We start from the raw sequence: 21,892 nt of genomic DNA on the forward strand, positions 1-21,892 counted from the left end.
TAATAATTAAACAATAATAATAAAATAATAAATAATAATAAAGTAATAAATAATAATAAAATAATAAATAATAATAAAATAATAATAAATAATAATAAAATAATAATAAATAATAATAAAATAATAATAAAATAAGAATAAAATAATAATAAAATAATAATAAAATAATAATAAAATAATAATACAATAATAATAAAATAATAATACAATAATAATAAAATAATAATAAATAATAATTGTGTTTGTCCTTTATTTCTTTCTTTGCTATTCAAAATCCATATAAATTATAATTAATAATAATAAATAATAATAAATAATAATAAATAATAATAAATAATAATAAATAATATTAAATAATAATAAATAATAATAAATAATAATAAATAATAATAAATAATAATAAATAATAATAAATAATAATAAATAATAATAAATAATAATAAATAATAATAAACAATAATAAATAATAATAACAAATAATAATAAATAATAATAAATAATAATAAATAATAATAAATAATAATAAAAAATAATAAATAATAATAAATAATAATAAATAATTATAAATAATTATAAATAATAATAAATAATAATAATAATAATAAATAATAATAATAAATAATAATAATAAATAATAATAATAAATAATAATAATAAATAATAATAATAAATGATAATAATAAATAATATTAATGAATAATAATAATAAATAATATTAATAAATAATATTAATAAATACTAATAATATATAATAATAATAAATAATAATAATAAATAATAATAATAAATAATAATAATAAATAATAATAATAAATAATAATAATAAATAATAATAATATATACTAATAATAAATACTAATAATAAATAATAATAATAAATAATAATAATAAATAATAATAATAAATAATTATAATAAATAATAATAATAAATAATAATAATAAATACTAATAATAAATAATAAATTATGTGTTTTCATCTAACAATTTATTAAAAGTCAAAATATTTAAAAGCGATGTATATTCGCCTTAAATCGAATTTGTTAGCTATCATTTTATATATAGAGAAATTAGGACAGAAAATCTAAACACGACTTGATGAAAAATAAAAAAACCAGACTTCTTTTAAAATCGTCTAATTTATTATCATATCTAATACAACTATTATTTTTCAATTGCTTTTTTTCATATTTTTCAGTTATTATTCGGCGTTTAGTTCACTTTAATAGCCGCTCGTAATTTAGCAGAACGACTTCGACTATTGCGTGCCACTTCGGCTTCATCCGGCACGATAACATGTTTATGCAATTGCTTCCAAGCAGTTCCAAACAATGAATCTACAAATTCCTGCTCATGCGTAACATCATGACTGCAATATTTTAATGGCACTGGATTGGCCAGTCCCTCCACGACATTACCATTGATGTGTCTTTTAACAATTGTGTCTTCCAGTGAATGAAAGGTAATAGCAACCAAACGCCCGTTTTGGCGCAAAAATTTATTTGCCAGAATCATGCCATAATTAATTTCGTTCAGCTCGTTGTTAACAAAAATGCGTAAGGCTTGAAAGGTTTTGGTGGCCACATGTGTAGGGCGTTGCAATTTATCTAAACGATATGGGTCACACATACAAGAAGCGACCAAGTCTGCTAATTGCTTAGTAGTTTCAATCTTGTAAAAAGCTGCACGTGTTTCCACTATGGCACGTGCTATCTTCTTTGCGGCTTTCTCCTCACCATAAATACGTATGATCCTTGCCAAATCTGTTTCTTCAGCTCGTGCCAGTACATCTGCTGCAGTAAGCTGATCTTTGTTAAGCCCACGATCCATACGCATATCTAGTGGACCATTTTTGGATATAGAGAAGCCACGTTCTGCTTCATCGAATTGCATTGATGAGCAACCAAAATCGAAGAGTATGCCATCAATGCTATCATATTTAACATTGTGTTCATGTAGTAAATACGGTAGATCCGAAAATTTTCCCAACAATGGTATTAGACGTCCAGAATATGCCTCACTCATTTCTATGGCTAATTTATAGGCAATAGGATCACGATCGAGTGCGTATACTTTGATATCCTGACAACTTTCTAGCAACTGCTTTGTGTGACCACCAGCTCCAAAAGTCATATCGATAAAGGTTTGTTGCGATGTGGGATTTAAGTAGTTTATAGCGGTTTCACATAGGACGGGTATGTGTGGTTGTGTAGGCATTGCCTCCGTGCGAACAGTGCAATAATTGCATTTAATATTTTTTATTAATTTTGAACTGATACGTAAACGCCACATTTTATTTAAATGTTAAATAAAATATATTTCAAAAATATTTGTTTATTTGTTTTTCTATAAACAATTTAGCTTATTATAATTAAATTTTATTTTCTATTCTTTTTTTCACTTTCGTCGTTAAGATACTGCAGAAATTCGGAAGACAACACTTGGTTGCACTGCTCCGCAGTCATGCCAGTTGCTGTGGAAGTGTGAATTCTCTTATATTTGTTGGCATAAACGTTATTGGAAATTCTTTCCAAGGCATCAATCTGTTTACCCAATTGTTCGTTTGCTTCGTTTGTCAGTCCAGCCGGATTGGTTAGCTTTTTAACTTGTTTACGTATTTGTTCTCCCAAATCCCTAATAAAGTATTCAAAATGATTTTAAAAATTTATGGAATATATTAATAAACTAGTGAATGTTAGCATTGTAAGCGTGTTGCAATAAAAATGTATGAATATGTCACACCAAATAAAAAAACAAAGGCATATGCGACTACGATTAGAACAAGAGCAATTAAATTATAATCTATAATAAATATATTATAATAAATACAGATTAATGTAGTTTAAAAAGTGTATATATGTGGAATTTGATCAAAAAGTAACGAGAATTTTTAAATTGTGTGCATTTAATCGTGTTAAGTAAGTTCGGTATTTTTTTGTGTATAGGTTGTACTGTCATTTACATAAGTATCGCATGAGCAACACATACATTAGTGATTTAGCGATTTTTTGTCTGGTAAAATATCGGATCAGAAAGTTGGTGTCAAATTGAAACGGATTTAAATATATCGAAGCATGAAATATGATAAAGCAGGCCTTCGGTAACAATGTATCCTGACTATGTTAAATTTTTGTCTTATAAAATATCGGTTTAAAAAGTTCGTGTCAAATTGAAACGGATTTAAATATATCGAAGCATGAAATATGTTAAAGTAGGCCTTCGGTAACAATGTATCCTGACTATGGTAAAATTTTGTCCTGTAAAATATCGGATCAAAAACTTCGTGTCAAATTGAAATGGATTTAAATATATCGAAGTATGAAATATGTTAAAGTAGGCATTTGGTAACAATATATCCTGGCAATGATTTAAGTACAAACGCAATAAAACAATGAAAAAAATTAAACATATGATAATTCTAAGCACAAGTATAACCAATAGAGAGTTAGCTAAAGATAATAGATAAGCTGAAAATAAATAGCTGAAGATGAGTAGTAATACCATACGTCTTCTATGATCCGACATAAACATAAAAATAATGGTAACAAAATTTATTTCGAAATTTTTATTGCCTTTCTAATAATTGTTGCTGAAATGTAACATCGCAGTAATGTCCCAGATAACACATTTTTTAGGTATAAATTAATGAAATTTCTTTTCATATCTCAACTCCCATTGATCCTGTCCATCAACGTTTAAATAAAATGTAAAACCAAAATTTTAACCAAAAAAGGACAAAATAATATTTTTTTTAATTAAAATACACTGTTTTATCAATTTCTACTCTACGTAAGTACTTTTTCAAAAGAGTTGGCATCTATAAAATATTAGAACTTAGGTCCAATTAAAGCAATGTAAAATATAATGTCTCCTGGTTTCAGCGGCTGACTGAATCTATACCCTGAGATTAATTATCTACGTTGAAAGCGTTAAATAATCCCTCTCCAATGGTGTTCGACCTTTGCCTGAAAACACGAAAGTCACAGACTTTCTAAAAAGAGTCACTGGAAGATATCAATTCATAAAGTATCGATTTAACCTTAAAGCGAAATCAATATTTATTTTATACAATATAATTATAGTACATATTGTTCTTAGACATCTTGTAATTGATGTTAACAGCTTCCATAGACTAAAGAAATTAACTTAATCATTTTTGCAAAAACATATCAATATCATTTACAATAACAATAAATTCATTTACAAATGTGAAATGGTTTATATTATAAACCTATATATATATATATATATTATATATACTAAAGGTAAAGAAACTTACGCTCCATCAAGGGCATTCGCCAGGTACAATTCACTGAATTCCTTCTGATAAGCATACTTGGAAGACATATTTATAATGAAATATAGAATACTTCACAAATAATAAAATTTAATATTTAAGAACGATTGTGATTTACTGACTGCAAAAGCACGTTTTATCAATGCACCGTACAAAACCGAACTAATTTTAGAAAACACGATTATAGAAAGCGTAGGCCCTTCTGTTGTAACAACCTCAACTCGGAGAAGTAATTCAACAAAAACCTGCTGTTGCTCCGAGATTTTTTTACAATGTAATGAATTATAAATGTAAGAGTTGTTAATTCTATTAGGTAACAAACAAATGCATTAATATCAAACAGTGTGTTCGTGTGTGCATGTTAGGTGATAAGTATTAGCATCTGAAATTTTTCTTTACCTGCCAACTTTAGTCTTATCAGTGGGCCACTTTTCCAATAATTTCAAAAATCTTTGGTATTGCGCTGACATAGTTAAATAGCAACTTCATATAGTTTGCTATTATTATAACGACTCAATAAAATAATTAAATTTACAAAATAAACATTCTCAAGCGGCTCCTAAATAGTTTCGTAATTGCCAAAATTGAAATGTCAAACTCAGCTGTTGTCGCACGTGAATATTGCGGGGTATGTTCAGTCAAAGAGTATAAGTGTTGGAAGTCTACAATATTGCAGAATGTTATAAGTCCAAAAACAGTATATAATTTCAATGAAATTTGCACAAAAAGTTTTGAAAATTTTTAAAAAAAATTAATTTAAATATTTAAAAATTCTCATGTAGATTCATTGAAGGTAATTAAATAAACGACATTTTTTGAATTGTCTTCATATTCATCATAATAACATATAAAAAGCAAAACGAACATTACAGTCTCTATAGTCACACTCAAAGTGATCACACTTACAAGCCTTTCATATAACATATATGAATATTTCACTTTGAAAATATTTTCACAGCCCCAGCAATTAAATTTATTTTAAATGTGAAATAAAATGTGAATAAAATATATGTGACACTATGTTTATATCATGTTACCACTGCAGCTAAAACTATGTTAATGAAATTAAGATTTTGTACTTTCCATTCGAGTTAAAGAATTTTTTTTTTTAGAATTACAAGAAACTAGAAAGAAACTAGAATTACATTTTAAGTTATTTATTTATTTGCAATCAAGAAAAGCACAGAAATTATAGTGAAGTAAAATATTCAGAAATTAAGGCTTCTGACTTTAGTTTTTTTCTTATTGTCAGTAAAAAAAGATTCCACTTTATTCAAACTCTTATAGTGATCATCAGTTGTAACATGGTATTATTCGTTTGCAAATATAAATTCAGAATTTTGAATAAGTATTCTACTTCATTCTTGGAAGGCTGATGAACACTTACACCAACCGAACCCTCATCATCACTTTCCGTTGCGCTTAGAATTGGATCCAACACAAAGAAACAACATAAGAAAGAAATAATTAAACATTTGGTTTGGAAAGGACTTCTTCTAACAGCAAAATATATTTATACTTAAAATAAAAATTCGACTTATTGATTACATTTTCCCATAATCCTATCGAGTTATAGAGAAATTCGAGTTATAGAAGTGCGAGTTATGGAAGTTTGACTGCATATGTATATCATAGATAAGCCTTATTTTTTGTAATAATTTTGCCAATTTGATAGACAAATTTACTGTAACTTTGGATTATTATATAAGTATTCAATTTTAGATTTCTTCAAGATTTTTTTTCAGTTGCTAAACTACTGCCAAAATGCTAAACTGTTAAATTTGAACATCATAGGTCCAAATATTTAATATTTTGTAAATTTTAATATTTTGTTAAGCATTTTATGTATAGAATTTGTATACGCATGAAAATATGTTTCACTACGTTTAAAATGCATAATCGCACCAAATGCGCTTCTATTGTAGTTGTCGTTAAAACATTTTAGCGATTTAGCACAAGTTTAGCATATTAAATAATAATCATCGAGTTGTGAAGTCTCATAGTATTACTTTCACCTGCTATAATCAAAATTTTGGAATGCAAATTGTAAATATATAATACTATAATCCAAAATTCAGGAAAAAATCAGGCATTAAGGAATTAAAAGAAAGATTTCTCATCTCACAGGTGAGTGGAGAAAGTGCGATGTTATTGTTATAAGCAGTAGTGGAAGAATCATGAAGAGAATTATTGGTTTCAACTAGTTTATATGTTCAATTTATTTAATATTTTTAAATTTAATTTAATAATTATTTTATTTTTATTTAACTCTAAATAATTTTTATTTGAGAGTGAACTTTTCTTTAACAGTTTGACAATAATTGGATGTCATCGTCTGACATTTCTGCTTCCAAAATGATAAATTTTTCAATTTTGGCAGACATTGAGAAAATTTAACAATTTTTACGCTTAGGAAAGAATTTTAACAAATTCTTGTGTTAATAAGTGCGTCGAGGCCCTGATGATAAAAATCAACAATTGTTGATGTTAAACAATTGTTGAGTTAATCGAATTAAAAATATTCAAACCAATTCAAACTTGTTGGATAGTTATTAATTAGTGTCTTTTATTGATATAATTGGTATTTGAACGCATTGTTTTACTAAATTATTATAAAAAGAACTTAACTTACTGCACCCGTTTTCATTGTTAGCAATTTACAAGAATAATGCGCTTATATCATGTGCTCTATTGGATTTTGGGATGCCTGTATATAACATAATCATAATAACACCACACAATCTGTTGCGCTATACCTTAGAACGTATGTATATAATATAATTTAATTTAATTTAATCCGCGTTAAAAATCTTTAGTATTGCTTCTTACACATAATATTGTGTATTAATAATTAGAGATAAAATTTAAATATAATAAGCCGTTATTTAAACTTCAAAATTTCAACTATTTTAAAATAAAATAAATAGTGGGTTTGCACTAATTAATTTCATATCTTCTAATACAATTAATCGCAATAAATGTTAATTATTAATTTTATGAAATTAATATCCCGTATGTGTGGCAACACTATAATTACGTCACTAAATAATCTACTCTCACTGCTGCCGTTGTCGGTGTGTTTTTGGACGGAATAAATTTCCTCACCAAAATTCGCGTAAACGAAACGATAAAAATTATTTAGAAAGAATTGAATATTTTGAAACGAATCACCGACAATGTCTGGCCTAATATCGATGACGTCGCGATGGCTGCCGCGAAATGCATTAAGTATAGGAGTCCAAGCAGCACGGAGCCAAGAAGTAAGTCTTTGCAACACAATGTGTCGCAACCAAAGTGTTATGTGTTATGTGTTTGTGGATTTCGCGAAGTGAACGAGATACTTTACGCAAAACGATTATGTAATGTTGAAATAAAATTTAGGATAATTTCAATGAAAGTGCATAGACGTGGAGTGCAGCTGACTTATCCAGTCGACTCACGTGATTTGCAAAGAGAATTGCTTTTACTTGTTGTCTGGTTGTGCAATCAATAATTTTGCTTTGTGTGTTTCTAGGTTAAATCAGCTGCAACACTGCGACAGTTTTCCAGGTTAGCAGTAGCTGGAACACAAATATTAACTGCCGAACACCCGCCCGTTGGCGTAATCAATACGAAAAGGTCTTTTATAATATGTTTATTTTGAATGTTAATATATTTTTATTATATATGTAGACCGCTGGGAGTATGTTCTTGGAAGCGAATACATACGACTGCAGGTCTGTGGGAATCACAAACTGTGAAAGTGCCAGGGTTTGCTGATTCCGTATCGGAAGGTGACGTAAGGTAAATGTGAAAGGATGACTACATGTCAAGGTTATTCCAACAAATGAAAAATAGGTCATTGGCATATCAAGTTTAATTAGAGACCGGTTTTGTCAAATGCTTTTTAAAAACGATCAGTATTTAATTGACTTAAAATTATTTTTTAATTGGAATCCACTTAACTACGCTATAAGCTAAAACTTGAATATCTAAATAAATTATTTCATTTAATATATGTTATATATATGTATTGTATTATATATTTATTATATATTATATATTTATTATATATTATATATTTATTATATAAAATATTTTACATCTACATATCATATGTACATATTTATTATATATTAATTATATACAATATATTTATTATATATTAATTATATATTAATTATATATTATGTATTTATTCTATGTTATATTTTTATTACATATTTTATATATATTGTATATTTAATTAATATTATGTATTTATTTTATATTATATATTTATGACATGATATATATTTTTATTGTATATTATATATATTTAATACATATTATTTATTGGATACTATATATTTAGTATATATGTTTACTGTACATTAGATACATATTTATTTGTAATATATTTAATATTTAATATCAATATTTTTAGTCGAAATATAATAATATATCAGTTATATTAAGATGAAGTACCTATTAATTACTATTATACAATATAAAAATAATATATTATATTATATAAAATACTTGACGATAAAAGATTGTATTATATTATTATTATCCTTAATAGGAAACATGTTGATCTTTATTCAAAAGTCTGAGTGTTTCTCCTTCCGTTAGAGTCAGTAGTTATTATAAAATATAAAGAAATTTTGTAGAGTTGCGTTTTGTTGAAACCCAGTATCTGTTAATTTTTATGCTATTCTGGGGTTTACTATTTTGTTCTACTCTATTTTATTTGATTCTACTCTATTTTTTTTTATAATATTTTATTTTATACCATTTCATTTTATACTAATTTATTTCATTCTACTCTATTTTACTTTATTCTATTTTATTTTATTCTATTCTATTTTATTTTATTCTATTCTATTTTATTTTATACAATTTTATTTTATTCTACTCTATTTTATTTTTTTCTAGTTCTATATATTGTTGTTATAGTCCGCTGTGACCTGCTTGTGTAGTCCCTTTGGAGACTCGATAATGACAAATGACTCCTTGGAACCAGTTCTAATTATTAGTTTTATTTTATTTAATTCTATTATATTTTATTGCACTCTATTTTATTATTTTTTTTAAATTCTTTTATATTTTATTACACTCTATTTTATTCAGTTTAATTTTATTCTATTCTATTTTATTCTAAAGCAAATTATATATTACCATGTCGAATATGTAAAATATGTGCTTAATACTAAACTAGTTAACAATTGAAATAACTTTTCCATACCTTCACTTATATTTTTAAGTTAATGCTAATAAATACTATTATTTGTACAATATTATTGATAAGATAATTCATATAATCAATAGAAAAGAATCTAAATATTTTAATTTCACTTTCAGATTTACCTGCAAGGTGGGCGATTTTTTTGCAGCTGATCAAGTTGTTATGGAAATTGAAACCGATAAAACTGCTGTAGGTGTGCCAGCACCCTTTGGTGGTGTTTTACGCGAAATTCTCGTAAACGATGGCGATACTGTTAAACCAAATCAGCCATTATTTACAATTGAAAAGGCTGCAGGAGGCCCTGCACCTGCCCAACCAGCGGCAGCTGCTGCTGCTGCACCTCCAAAACCTGCGGCACCAGCAGCACCCGCAGCACCAGCTGCAGCTAAACCTCCACCACCACCACCACCAGCAGCAGCTAGACCACCTCCACCACCACCACCAGCAGCAGCTAGACCTCCACCTCCACCACCAGCAGCCGGTGCACCACCACCACCACCGCCACCGAAACCAGCAGCACCTGCTGCACAAATGCCCGTTGCTGCTATACGTCATGCGCAAGGCATAGATCCAAATGCGCAGGTTAAAGTACCACCAGCTGATTATACACGCGAAATAACTGGCACACGCACAGAACAACGTGTAAAAATGAATCGTATGCGTTTGAAGATCGCTCAGCGTTTAAAAGATGCACAAAATACTACTGCAATGTTGACCACATTTAATGAAATCGACATGAGGTTAGTGTTAATATAATATTAAAGAAAACTTATTAATTAAATTATTTGTTTTTTTTACTTAAGCTATGCAATGGAATTCCGAAAAACAAATCAGGAGGCTTTCCAAAAGAAATATGGCATCAAGATTGGCTTTATGTCTATATTCAGTAAAGCTTCAGCTTATGCTTTACAAGATCAACCCGTTGTGAATGCTGTCATTCAAGAAAAGGTGAGTTTTGAAGAAATATTAGGTATTGAGTTCAATTTCAGTAAAGCTAGAATAAAATAATTAATTATTCAAAAGTAGTATTACCTTAGTAACACTCAATAAATTAATTATAAACATAGTTACTTAAGTTTTTATAAGAAAAGAACAAAAATTCTATTTTATATGTTTATTATTAACAATTGTGTAGAAAAATAGATACACAGACAAAGTATTGCATATTTTATTGAAATTGATTCAACATGCAATGCATTGTACTTTTAATTAGTTTATCTATTTATTTTTAACATTTCCCTTGTGCTCACAATAAATAGTGATATTATTTACTTCATATGTTGTGTAGTTTTCAAATTATATAAATTATATTTTTTCACAATATTGTCAATAAGTTTTGTATTATGTTTATAATATAGTAAAGGAGTATTTAAAATATCTTATTCGAGTTATTCGAACTTTCGAGCTGTATGAAGTTTCAAAGTGTTCCAATCTTTAAGTTGTTCGAAGTTTCAAAATGTTATAAGCTTCGAGTTCTTTGACAATTCAAGCTATTTGAAGTTCTGTGCTGTTTTAAGTTTCGATTATTTTGATATTCCAGTATGTTTGTGCTCAAGTACACCAACTTAATCGATAGTGTTGGAACATCATATTGTGTTGGAGCATTCGCTATCACACATATTTGCAAAAAAAAAAAAAATAATGGAATCAACATAAACTTGATTTATCTCACGTAGCTCGTACATTTTCGCCTAGTTCGAATATTTTAAACCTTTCTAAGCATTGGACCCAAATGTTCGAATTCGAGTAGAAACTTTGTAGCATTTTCCTATGTAAACTGTATATATATATATATATATATATATTCTTGATTGATATTAAAATAAGAATTCATTCAGACTTTCTTTTGGTCTGTCAATTTGTTAGGAGTTTAATCAGTTTCATAGTTTTTTGTGAATTCAGTCAAATCAGTTTGAGACAATTGAGACAATAATTTGAGTATTTGTTGCCTTTTATACGGAAAACAAATAACTATTTTAAATATATATATTTAAAATGTATTTATAAATGTATATTATGTTGTGGCTTTTCCGAGTTAGTGCATCTGGGCACATTTACTCTTTGATAGGTGGGGGGTTTCTGCAAAATCCCACTCATCTCACTGACTAATTTGTATATTTCTCATAATTTTCGTGATTATTCAATGACAGATTTAAGATCTGTGTACCACTCGGTGCATTTAGTGATTACTTTGAAATTAGATAGTGCTAAGTAGGGCAGCCTGTCGGTTTTCGCATATTGCTTCTAAATGTTTTAATATGAGACCTTAAAATTTTCTTCTCGTTTACTGAATATATCCGATGCGAATATTATCAGCCACCGTTTTACTTTTATTATTTTACAGTTTAAAAAATATTAAGAATATGATAAAATCTTATCAATTGGCAGCAGTTTGTATTATATTATCATCTTAACATTATAGCCTTTATCATTGAATTCTGTTCAATGTAGACTATCTCAGTTATGTATCTAAAGTACTTTCAGATTTACTTTACATAATGTTCTAACATTTATTGACTCTATTGTACAATGACGTCAGTTATAAATTCAGTACAATCATGTGTTCTCTTCTGACTTGTGACGTGATTGTTTGTTTTCATTATAATATTGTATATTTTTTCATTAGTCATTTGGCGGAAATTGTGTTTTTGGCTATGCAGCTATGTTGTACCTTATCGCTATTATATTGTTTACATAATTATTATATTTTTTTTTTGCAAAGAAACCGTATATGTTAGCTTATGCAATTAAAAGCAAAAATTCATGAAATTCTATTATCTATGGAAATATTTGGCACATCGCCAGTATAATTTATAATTTAGACAATTAATTTTTTATAGTGCTAAAATAATGTATTTTCAACTAAAAAGTAGAGAGCTGATGATAGACTAGTTTTGCTATGAAAAGATCTAGCAATAGAAAGAATAATATATAAAATTTAAAAATATATACCTTATTTAGATTTGATTTCTATATAAATTATTTAAAATATAAATAGTGCACTTTAGGTTATCATATTGTTTTTGAATAGAAATTGTTTTTATATTAGCATATAATAGAAAAATATAATAGAAAAATTAATATTCGAACTTTTTTTTATAAATTTTTCTATAAAAATAATATTTGTAAGTTGCAAAGGCATTATGAACTAATGTTTACTTGGTAAGCAAATAGAACGGCAAAATATGTTGAGCTTTAAATTTAAATTTAGAAAAGCAATTTTGTTATAAATAGTATTTAGTTATACTAGAATAATCATGATTAAAAGTCGAGATTGTTCTAGTACTAGAATAATTATATAAAGGTGTTCCTTAGTTTTATATGTTGCAAAGCTTTTGTGTATTAATGTATTCAAGCACCGCTAATATCGAATTCGAACATATGAATCGAACTCTTTAAATGTGCGAATAGCTTAGAGAACACCATATAATATGGTGTTTTTTATATAATTTTATATTTGATTTATATAAATATGTATAATACCAAATGCTTGAATACCTTTGAGCTGTTCCTCTCCCTCGATTCGAATGTTTGATCACAAGCTCAATCGATCGAATGGCTCGAATATTATTATTATAAGCTACTAGTTTTTAAACTACTTCTATTCTATGATTCCTATTTTATGTAATGTGCCCATATCTAATTAGTTTACAACTAACCCCGTAGCTTATTATAGCCTTTTCAATATATTATATTATGGTTATAAACATCATTTTGAAGTCTCTACTTTTTTCAACAATTCATAATTTAAAGCTTTAGAATTATCATGATTTTTAATTTTTTGATCTACTTGACAAGTCAATATTCTCTTTTAAATTTAGTTCTGTACTTCCACACTGCCGTCTATAAAAAGTGCTCTTATACTATTGACTACATAATATATATGTAGTAAAGTTCGATTAATTAAAGTCTTTAAAATAGTAAATGAATATTTACATGGTTAACTTTTGTAGACCCCAACGTTTTTGTTGTTAGATGATACATGATGATGTTAGAATACACATAATTTTTTTCCTAATATCGTTTAAATGCAACTACTAATTTTTAGACTGGATTTTTATAAGTTATAAATCATTTTTACAAGATACAAACTATTTGTGAGTCGTATTAAAATATTTATTTTGATATTCCAATTCTCTTAAGTACTCCTATGTATTAATTCTCTTCGTTAAATTCCGAATCGTATCCAAAAATTATTAATCAAGTACAATAAAAATGAACATTTCTACCGTGTTCATTTCTCTCACGTCTGGTTACACATTTTGTGCAGTAAGTGAAATAATCTTTTCACATTTTAGAAAGAAGGAATGTGAACTAATGAGCGTGGCATACATCCTAAACATGGGTTTTACAAAAATAATCTTCTTTATAAATTCTATAGGTTTAGATTTGTAAACTTAAATCTGCAACTTTGTGATAACAAAACAGACCCCACTGTAGCTCCGTTGTATTCATGTCCTGTACAAATTTACAAAACCCTATTGCTTTATAACCCCGCCCCGTAGTTGTGGCAAGATTCCTTTACCTTAACACAGCTACGGTTCAAGGGTTCAAGGTTCTTAACTATCCATTATTTGAACTTAAACTGCCTCTACTGTTTTCATCTCATCTAATTGTATAAATATTATTCTAGTTCGGAATAATATGGGCTATATAAGGGAGAGGTTTCGGTTTTTAATATTTTTCAATATTTTATTTTTAAAAATTTTTTTGATAATTTATTTTATATTTATTCAATTTATATTTCAACAAAAATATTACTTATTTCTATTAAACATGTTCATTTTTGTAAATCTATCCATGTAAGTCTTCCCTCGAATTATAAATTAGTTAAGATTAGATTAGATTTAAGGGGGAAGTATTTATCACATACTCCACGTAGACTGTCAGTGGTTCCTTTGTGTTACCCTAGAGCTTTTGCTTTAAGAGAATTTTACTATCAATGAGGTATTAATTTAATGCGAAGCTTATAAGTACTTAATTTATAATATAATATTGCTTCTAATTGGTTTTGAAACAAATAACATTTTTGCTCTACTTGCATATTTTTTTATTTTGTTGTATTCATTTTCAAATTTTAATAATTATTTTTTCTTGTATTTTATAGGAAATAATATATCGTGATTATGTAGATATCTCAGTAGCTGTGGCTACACCCAAAGGTCTGATGGTGCCCGTTATACGTAATGTTGAAAGTATGAGTTACGCTGATGTTGAAATAGCGTTGGCTGCGCTTGGACAAAAAGCCAAAAAAGGTGCTATTGCTGTAGAGGACATGGACGGTGGTACCTTCACAATTAGTAACGGTGGAGTATTTGGTTCATTAATGGGAACGCCAATTATTAATCCACCACAAAGTTCGATTTTGGGAATGCATGGCATATTTGACCGCCCGATTGCTGTTAAAGGACAGGTATGCATTCAATGAAATTGTTTAATAAATTCTATTCCTTTATTTAATAATTCTTAATAATTTTTAATTAATAATGGATAAAATAATCATATTTCAGGTTGTCGTACGTCCAATGATGTATGTCGCACTTACCTATGATCATCGATTGATTGATGGTCGTGAGGCTGTGCTATTTTTACGTAAAATTAAACAAGCTGTTGAGGATCCAAGAATTATGCTGGCTGGCATATAAACTATGTATAATGCTTAAAGGAAGATATTATGAAAACAATGCAAAACTAATTGTTTAGTTAACTACTAAAAAAAGCCTTCTATTCTTGAAAAAATGATATCAAATCAATTTTAAATAAATTTATTTATTATAACTATTGAAAAAAATTCAGTTTTCACTTGACAAACACATGTTACTAAAAACACAAATAATACAATTGTCATATATTTATTAAGATATTAGTTGCACAGTTTCTATTATATTTTATATTTTTATTTACTCTGTAAACATTGATTGTATAATTTTATTTAAATTCTTTGAGTTGTTACGTTGAAAATATTTTAAAGTCGGTTTTGTTTTTTAGGATTTTAGGATTCCTAATATTAGGAATTCTTCCTAAAAAGAAGGCAAAAGCGAATTTGTCAAAATACGTATAGGATTATATAAAAAAATGCGATCGAAATAAAAGTTAAAATCCTGAAAGCAAAACCGAATGTATTGATTGTATATTTTTTTCCGAAAACTCTAAAATATTATTTATCTCAAATTTGTAGGCAGTAGCATACAACAACAACAACTACTCAATGATGCAATGTTGAAAATTGCAAATAAAAAAGTATTTCAAAACAAATAAATTACAAATTTTATTATTAAATGACATTGTCAAATATAAATAATAGTATGATATTAAAATGTTCTGCGATTTTTATACTCAACGGTACCATTTATTAGCAGCTCGAGAACGGGCGTAGTTTGCTCCCACAATTTGACCTCAATGTTGTATTTTGATTCTGGCATATAAGGCGGAAAGCTGTCTGCTTCTAAATGCAAGTCCTTAACATAAATTTCTGTATGCTATATAACAAATTAAATAGAAATAAAAATTTGTAAATTTATTTCATGCTATATCATCTACCTTTGCCACTGGACATCTTTTTGGTATATTGGAATATTTTGCAAACTGTTTTCGTATTATTTGTAGTAAATTTAAGAGTCCGCCATTACCTTCCAGAAACTGGCAACCATCGATATTTGTTACATTTACTATAATAAAGTCCGGTTGGTCGTTTTTGACACTGTATAGGGTCAACATTAGTTTGGGTTTCTGTATCATGCCACCAAACTTTATGTTCATATTAATTCCTTCCAAATACTTATTCATTCTCGATAGTGAACAGTTTAAATGGGCAGCATAATAAGAATGTTGAACACATTTTATGGCCGCAAGTCTTATTCTAAATGAGCGCTAATAGATTTGGGGAATATTATTAATATTATTTTAAATTCCATTAATTGATTTTTAAATTGGACTTAACAACTTACCCATGACTCCACTGGTACATACTGAGTACAGCAAAATATGACTAAACAGACTGTCAATTTCATTTTCTTCGTTTATACGTCCGCTTGGTATTGTTATTTACATATAGAAAAACAACTAAATATTTAATTTTATATATAAATGGATTGAAGCTATTGGTTGTTTATGGTTCATTGCACAGAAAATTTGAGGAATGAAAAACATTTGTCATAACTTTGGACTGTAATTTTGTTTGGTACATAACGACTTCTGACACGACTTTCTAGTTAACTTTCATATTAGAAAAGACAATGTTAAACTTAATTGGATTAAATTGCAAATAATGTTTCTAACTTTAAGAAAATAAAGTCTAGAAATTATCCCGTGGTCCATAGAACAAAAAACAAAAATCGTATGTTAGGGAATGCATGTTTAATATTTACCGTGGCAGAGAGTGATAGAGATATTTCTAGCTGAAAAATAACCTTGATTTAAAACAACCTTTAATATTTCAAAAATGGTCATCTATAATTAGGGTATCTTCACTTAATAGTCGCGTGAACTTGTTATCTAACTTCACTGATAACATATCAGCAAGTTTTGTATTTTTAATTCTGCGAATTTTGGTACAACTGCCGTTAGTGATGGAGGATAACTTTATCAAAGAAGAGAGTAGTGTCCGGTTGTGAGTCGATGATGTTAAAAAGCGTCAGTATGTGTTTAGATAAGCGCTTGGTCTTAGGATTTCTTTATAAATCTTTCGACTTGATATTCCAAAGCGTTTTTCTGTATAAAGTCATTTTAAAGCTGGTCTGAACATATGTCTTAGAATTTTTTTTGCGCTAAAAGACCCTCCAATACATAAATACTGTAATGGCATCAATATAACAATTAGATCTATTGTCAAAGCTTCATAATATATCTTTAAAGTAAGAAACGCAATATAGATAGATAGACAGATTTTAAATGGGTTGGGAAATTGTCACCACGTCGCTGCATCCTTAGAGAATTATTGTGACACACCCACTTTAGATCCGTAGACGAGTAGCGGATAAGAACGCCATTATATGCTTTGGGATGTTGTCTAATTCCGTTATAAGTGGATAGGCAGTTGATAAGTACAGAAGTCTGAGTCTGGCAAGACTATCACAGTGACACAGAATGTGTTCTGCTGTTTTCTCTATATAATTTTTGTAAAGGTGGACATTTGTAAATCCATCATATGCTGTAAATAGGTATAGCACTGCTGTAAATCTTATAAATGGTTGTAGGTTTGCTTGGAAATAGAATCGGTTTTATATCTTTAAGTAGAATTTAATTAAAAGAAACTTTTATTTTAACTGTAATTGTAAAATAGGTTATTAAAATGGAGACCATACACATAGTTTTGTGATTCTTTTTGTAAAAAACTCTTTTTGAAAATTTATTTTTGTTTTGTTGCAAAGACAGATTATAAAGAATATAACATGTAGTAAAAACCAAAGTAATATTTTTTATTGTAATAAAAAAATGTTTACTGAATATTACTTAACAAAAATAATTTATTTTTATAATTTATTTTATTACATTTAATTTTATAAAAATTAAAAATTAAATCAGAGTAGTTGTCAGTTAATTTTTTTTATTAATTTTTTACAAAAAAAATAATAATAAAATATGTAAGACAACAATATTTATTAATTTAATTATTTAATTGTGAATTAACACTAAAATTAATCTTAAAGTTGATTAAGACTTAGGAACTGGACTTTACCCTGTGCTGAAATTAAACAATATGAAAATATCTGATACATTTACAAAAAAAAAAAATTTATTAAAAATAATTTATTTCTAAGTATTTATATTTTTCAAAGGCCGCTACTGTCCTTACAAATCAAAAAAAAGCTCTTCTTTAACAGTTTAGTTAACCGACGGATTGTTTTCAACTTTCTAACTGTGGGAGTGTAAGCCTTGCTGTAACTGAAGAGAAATGCTTTAAGTCCAAAATAATAAATGAGATAAGACAAAAACAATAAATACTATAAGATGTTGCAAGTCGCTCTTAAATTTTCTAGGCTTTTTCCGAAGTGGGCCTTTTTGTTAGCAAAAACAATTAACTTTAGCTAAGCAACACAATCCACATTTTCTTGATACCATATATTTTGTTATTATAATCTTAACAGAAATTATTGCAATTCTGTTAAAACAAGTAAGAACATAAAATGCATTTGCAATTGTTGTTTATGTAGCGGATTTGATAGGCAAAGGAAATTATTATTTTTGGAGAGAGTAAACTTTGATATTAACCGAAGAGAAATGCCTAAGCATGCAAATAGTAACATAAAAAGAGAAATAATGTAGAAACAAGAACGTTATATGGCTCCTTTGATCGGTGTATGCACAGACAACGAATTTTGCTGCGCACCACTTGATGTTCAACTTGAAAATAAATATAGAAAATTTAAGAGCGACTGGGGACATCTTATTATATTTATTGCCTTTGTATGTTATATATAATTAAAATAACAATAAAAATTTAATATTAAAAAATAATGTTAAACAAATCGATTCGTGACTGTACCGAACACATCCGTAACGGAATATGTATATACGGAATTTTGAACTCCAATATTATTTTGTTGCTTTTATTAATACAAATTTTTTTGTTTAAATAATTATTTTTTAATTATATTTAATATTGGTGAAGTTAAATAGTTTGTCGTCAAACAAAATAAACAACAGAGTAAAATTTAATGCGGAGGTTTTTATAGTAAAATACATACGATAATCTGTGCAAATAAACTATTTTGTTTTTTGTTTATGTTGGTCACTTTTTCAAAATCTGTGTACATATATGTACATATGTATGTAACTTGTGATTATTTAAGTGCGTGTGGATTCTCGATAGTACCAAAATAAATTAAATGCTTTAATTTGTTTCAAATATAAATATACGTATGTATATATAAACTGTTTGAATTTTGTTAGAAAATTTAATACACACCAGCAATTATTTTTTATATATGTACCTACATAATTTGAACTTACAAAATAACACGTATTAATGTGAGTGTAATATGTATATATGAATTGGTATAAATATATTTAAAACTAATTATGAATGGAAACAAAATTATTTAACTAAAGTATATTAAATAATTTTACAATATATAAAAGAATTGCAATAACATGATATTTAAATAATATTATTAATTAAATGATATTACACAAAAAAAAAAAATAAAACAATAAATATATATACATTAATTTTTTGAATCGCGTCTATATTATTTGTTCAATGGAGTGCCATTGTCAAAAATAATTGTATTTGTTGTTTTAGCCATTTTTATGTGTTAAATAAATGCACATAAAATAAAAATAAATTTGAAATACAACAAAAAACATGCTAAAGGTTTAGTTTTCATAAAGCAACGGCACATAAAATCCAGAAAACCTTTAGTAAAAGCTCTGGCATCGTCGGTAATAGCGTTTAAATTCAGGTAAATGAATTTTTTGTTGTTGCTTTTTTTTAAATATTTGCACTAACGTTTATGTTAAGCGACAAATAGTGTTGCCACAGCGTATAATTATTTATCATTGCATAAATAAAAATTTAAATATTACATGTCGTTTTCACAGTCATAACTCAAGTATAATTATTTACCACTGCAATTCAGGGTTAAATAAAAATAATAAATGTCGATTTTACAGTCATAACTCAAGTCTCAATACTGACTTAAGTTCTACATAGGACATGTAATTAGGTGACTTGATTTATATTCAAGTTTTGGGACTTAAGTTAGGACTCTGAAATTGTTTCCCTATTGCTTAAGTTATGCTTTATTATTTTATTCACGTCATTCGAATTCAATAATATTTGATAAGATATTTTTAAATTATTATTAATTAAATGTTTATTTTTTTAATACTTATATAAATGAATCGGTATCTACTCTTAAAGCAAACAAATATGAATAAGTAAATAAAATTTAGTCTTTAAACTATTACATTCTTTTAAATAAAGCAATCTAAATCTAATTAATTATTAAAATAATAGAAATAATTCAAATAAATTTGATTTGCAATATTATGTAAATAGTTTATTTGTCTGAAAAAATAAAAATATATTATTTTCCTCTTTATATTCAAAAATACTTTTTTTTGTTTATGTTAAATTAAAAGGTTGTTCAGAATGTATTTAACTTTTATTATTTTATATAAATAAAAGATAATTTACTTATAGTGAATAAACATTTTATTAAATTATATATTGTCTATTCTGGTTAAATACATTTTGCCATTTTTCTGAGAGTAGCATGACTCCATGGTCATACAATTTTTATTTCTTGCTGGCAGGAACCAGATTCAGGTGGCATTTGACAACCTTATTTCAAGTAAAGGTTTTACCATTTCAAGCGTTTCAAAGAGACCTAAACAAATAATAATCAGAAGATGCGAGATGTAGAGAATATTGTGAGTATTGTGAGATAGTATATTCCATTCTAGCTGAAAAAACTCATGGCTGGTTACCAAACTTGTATGGGGTTACATAAGAACAAGAGCAACTTTAACATCGAATTATGAGACTAAGCCTTACTATATGTTTCATATGATTATGCACGGTCGAATTCTTAAATTTGATACTCTAGCAAACTCATTAGTTGAGTTCCGTCGGTTTACATTTATCAATGTTTCTATGGTGTCTTTATCAGTCTCAACTGGTCTTTTGGAGCTTGTTGTCTCTTCAACATCTAATTTGCACGATCAAAATTTAGCAGACAAGTTCTCACACTGACGTTCCTTCAATACATCTCCAACTTTTTCTTGCTTAGCAACTTTTTCTTGTGAAGAGTTAAAATATGTTTTTGCATTAACCAAAGAACGATATATATTTTTTAGTTGTTCAAACGCAGGTTTAGCTTTTTGAATTCTGGACTCCTTAAGGGTACCATCACTTTTTGCTCTTTGACTTCCAATGCATTTAAATCGTTCTATATCCTTGATGTAGTTGCCTTCAATGTTTAATAATGCGTTACCTGTTTAGTAACGCATGTTTTTAGTTTTTGTACTGTTTATTATGAGATCGGCTTTCTTTAATTGTATATGCTATAGCGATTGGTTAATATGGCTACATCATAAGCATATATTAAATCACTTAGTTCCCACATTATCAATTTCCACCGATTCAAAAACCAAATCTAAAACAATTGTAAACAATAACGGTGAGAGAACACGCTCTTGCTTAACGCCGCTTTTATATTCAAGAGCATCGTCAAAATGCCAGAGAGTTGTACGCGGCAGGTTATATCCTCATAACATTCCTTAATCACATGTACTTTTTTGTAGAAACACCTCTGGTGGTGAGCGCTAACCATATGGCTTCTCTTTTGAGAATGTCGAACGCTTTTAAAAAAACTATAAAGGCAATGTATAATGGCGCGGTAAATTCTATTGATTGTTCGCAAATCGTGCGTACGGTATTTATTAG

The 21,892-nt window shown here is 27.4% G+C and overlaps 4 protein-coding genes and 1 long non-coding RNA gene across 7 annotated transcripts in view; 2 read left to right on the forward strand and 3 right to left on the reverse strand.

Annotated features, from left to right (window-relative positions):
- The window catches only part of LOC119682822 (C-1-tetrahydrofolate synthase, cytoplasmic), a 23,586-nt gene extending 18,602 nt beyond the window's left edge, over window positions 1-4,984 (reverse strand). Inside the window, exons 1-2 of one of the 3 annotated variants that reach the window (XM_038096338.1) lie at window positions 4,695-4,984; window positions 2,274-2,632 (exon numbers count right to left, since the gene is read on the reverse strand). In XM_038096338.1, coding sequence (XP_037952266.1) covers window positions 2,377-2,632; window positions 4,695-4,765 — 327 coding nt within the window. In that variant the 5' untranslated portion in view covers window positions 4,766-4,984 and the 3' untranslated portion in view covers window positions 2,274-2,376. Of the gene's footprint in view, window positions 1-2,273; window positions 2,633-4,277; window positions 4,537-4,694 lie in introns of those variants that run through there. The other 2 variants (XM_038096336.1, XM_038096337.1) reach the window with 2 other exon arrangements.
- On the reverse strand, window positions 1,125-2,307 carry LOC119682823 (probable methyltransferase-like protein 15 homolog). Its single transcript, XM_038096339.1, has one exon. It carries the CDS (start codon window positions 2,288-2,290, stop codon window positions 1,211-1,213), a length of 1,080 nt encoding a protein of 359 aa, XP_037952267.1. The 5' UTR covers window positions 2,291-2,307; the 3' UTR covers window positions 1,125-1,210.
- A 1,626-nt stretch (window positions 4,985-6,610) lies between the features above and the next one.
- Window positions 6,611-7,059, forward strand: LOC119680207. Its single transcript, XR_005252452.1, has 2 exons — window positions 6,611-6,876; window positions 6,949-7,059. It is a non-coding gene; the product is annotated as an uncharacterized LOC119680207 (long non-coding RNA).
- Window positions 7,060-7,263: 204 nt separating this feature from the next.
- LOC119680208 (dihydrolipoyllysine-residue succinyltransferase component of 2-oxoglutarate dehydrogenase complex, mitochondrial) lies at window positions 7,264-15,346 on the forward strand. The gene is made up of 7 exons (XM_038092905.1): window positions 7,264-7,555; window positions 7,810-7,913; window positions 7,968-8,078; window positions 9,618-10,241; window positions 10,305-10,449; window positions 14,609-14,914; window positions 15,012-15,346. Exons 1-7 carry the CDS (start codon window positions 7,472-7,474, stop codon window positions 15,144-15,146), a joined length of 1,509 nt encoding a protein of 502 aa, XP_037948833.1. The 5' UTR covers window positions 7,264-7,471; the 3' UTR covers window positions 15,147-15,346.
- Window positions 15,347-15,770: 424 nt separating this feature from the next.
- On the reverse strand, window positions 15,771-17,791 carry LOC119682824. The gene is made up of 2 exons (XM_038096340.1): window positions 16,042-17,791; window positions 15,771-15,980 (listed from the first exon to the last, which is right to left on the reverse strand). Exons 1-2 carry the CDS (start codon window positions 16,285-16,287, stop codon window positions 15,813-15,815), a joined length of 414 nt encoding a protein of 137 aa, XP_037952268.1. The 5' UTR covers window positions 16,288-17,791; the 3' UTR covers window positions 15,771-15,812.
- Between the last annotated feature and the right edge of the window lie 4,101 nt (window positions 17,792-21,892).

The sequence above is a fragment of the Teleopsis dalmanni genome, chromosome 2 (assembly GCF_002237135.1).
Source record: "Teleopsis dalmanni isolate 2A chromosome 2, ASM223713v2, whole genome shotgun sequence".
Taxonomy (NCBI): domain Eukaryota; kingdom Metazoa; phylum Arthropoda; class Insecta; order Diptera; family Diopsidae; genus Teleopsis; species Teleopsis dalmanni.

Bases quoted from the DNA above. Each gene is read 5' to 3' on its own strand.
- LOC119682823 (XM_038096339.1), bottom strand. From the start codon at position 2,290: ATGTGGCGTTTACGTATCAGTTCAAAATTAATAAAAAATATTAAATGC.
- LOC119680208 (XM_038092905.1), top strand. From the start codon at position 7,472: ATGTCTGGCCTAATATCGATGACGTCGCGATGGCTGCCGCGAAATGCA. The intron at 7,556-7,809 runs GTAAGTCTTTGC...GTGTGTTTCTAG, and splicing joins AAGCAGCACGGAGCCAAGAA to GTTAAATCAGCTGCAACACT. The intron at 7,914-7,967 runs GTCTTTTATAAT...TTATATATGTAG, and splicing joins GGCGTAATCAATACGAAAAG to ACCGCTGGGAGTATGTTCTT.
- LOC119682824 (XM_038096340.1), bottom strand. From the start codon at position 16,287: ATGAATAAGTATTTGGAAGGAATTAATATGAACATAAAGTTTGGTGGC. The intron at 15,981-16,041 runs GTAGATGATATA...TTTGTTATATAG, and splicing joins AAAGATGTCCAGTGGCAAAG to CATACAGAAATTTATGTTAA.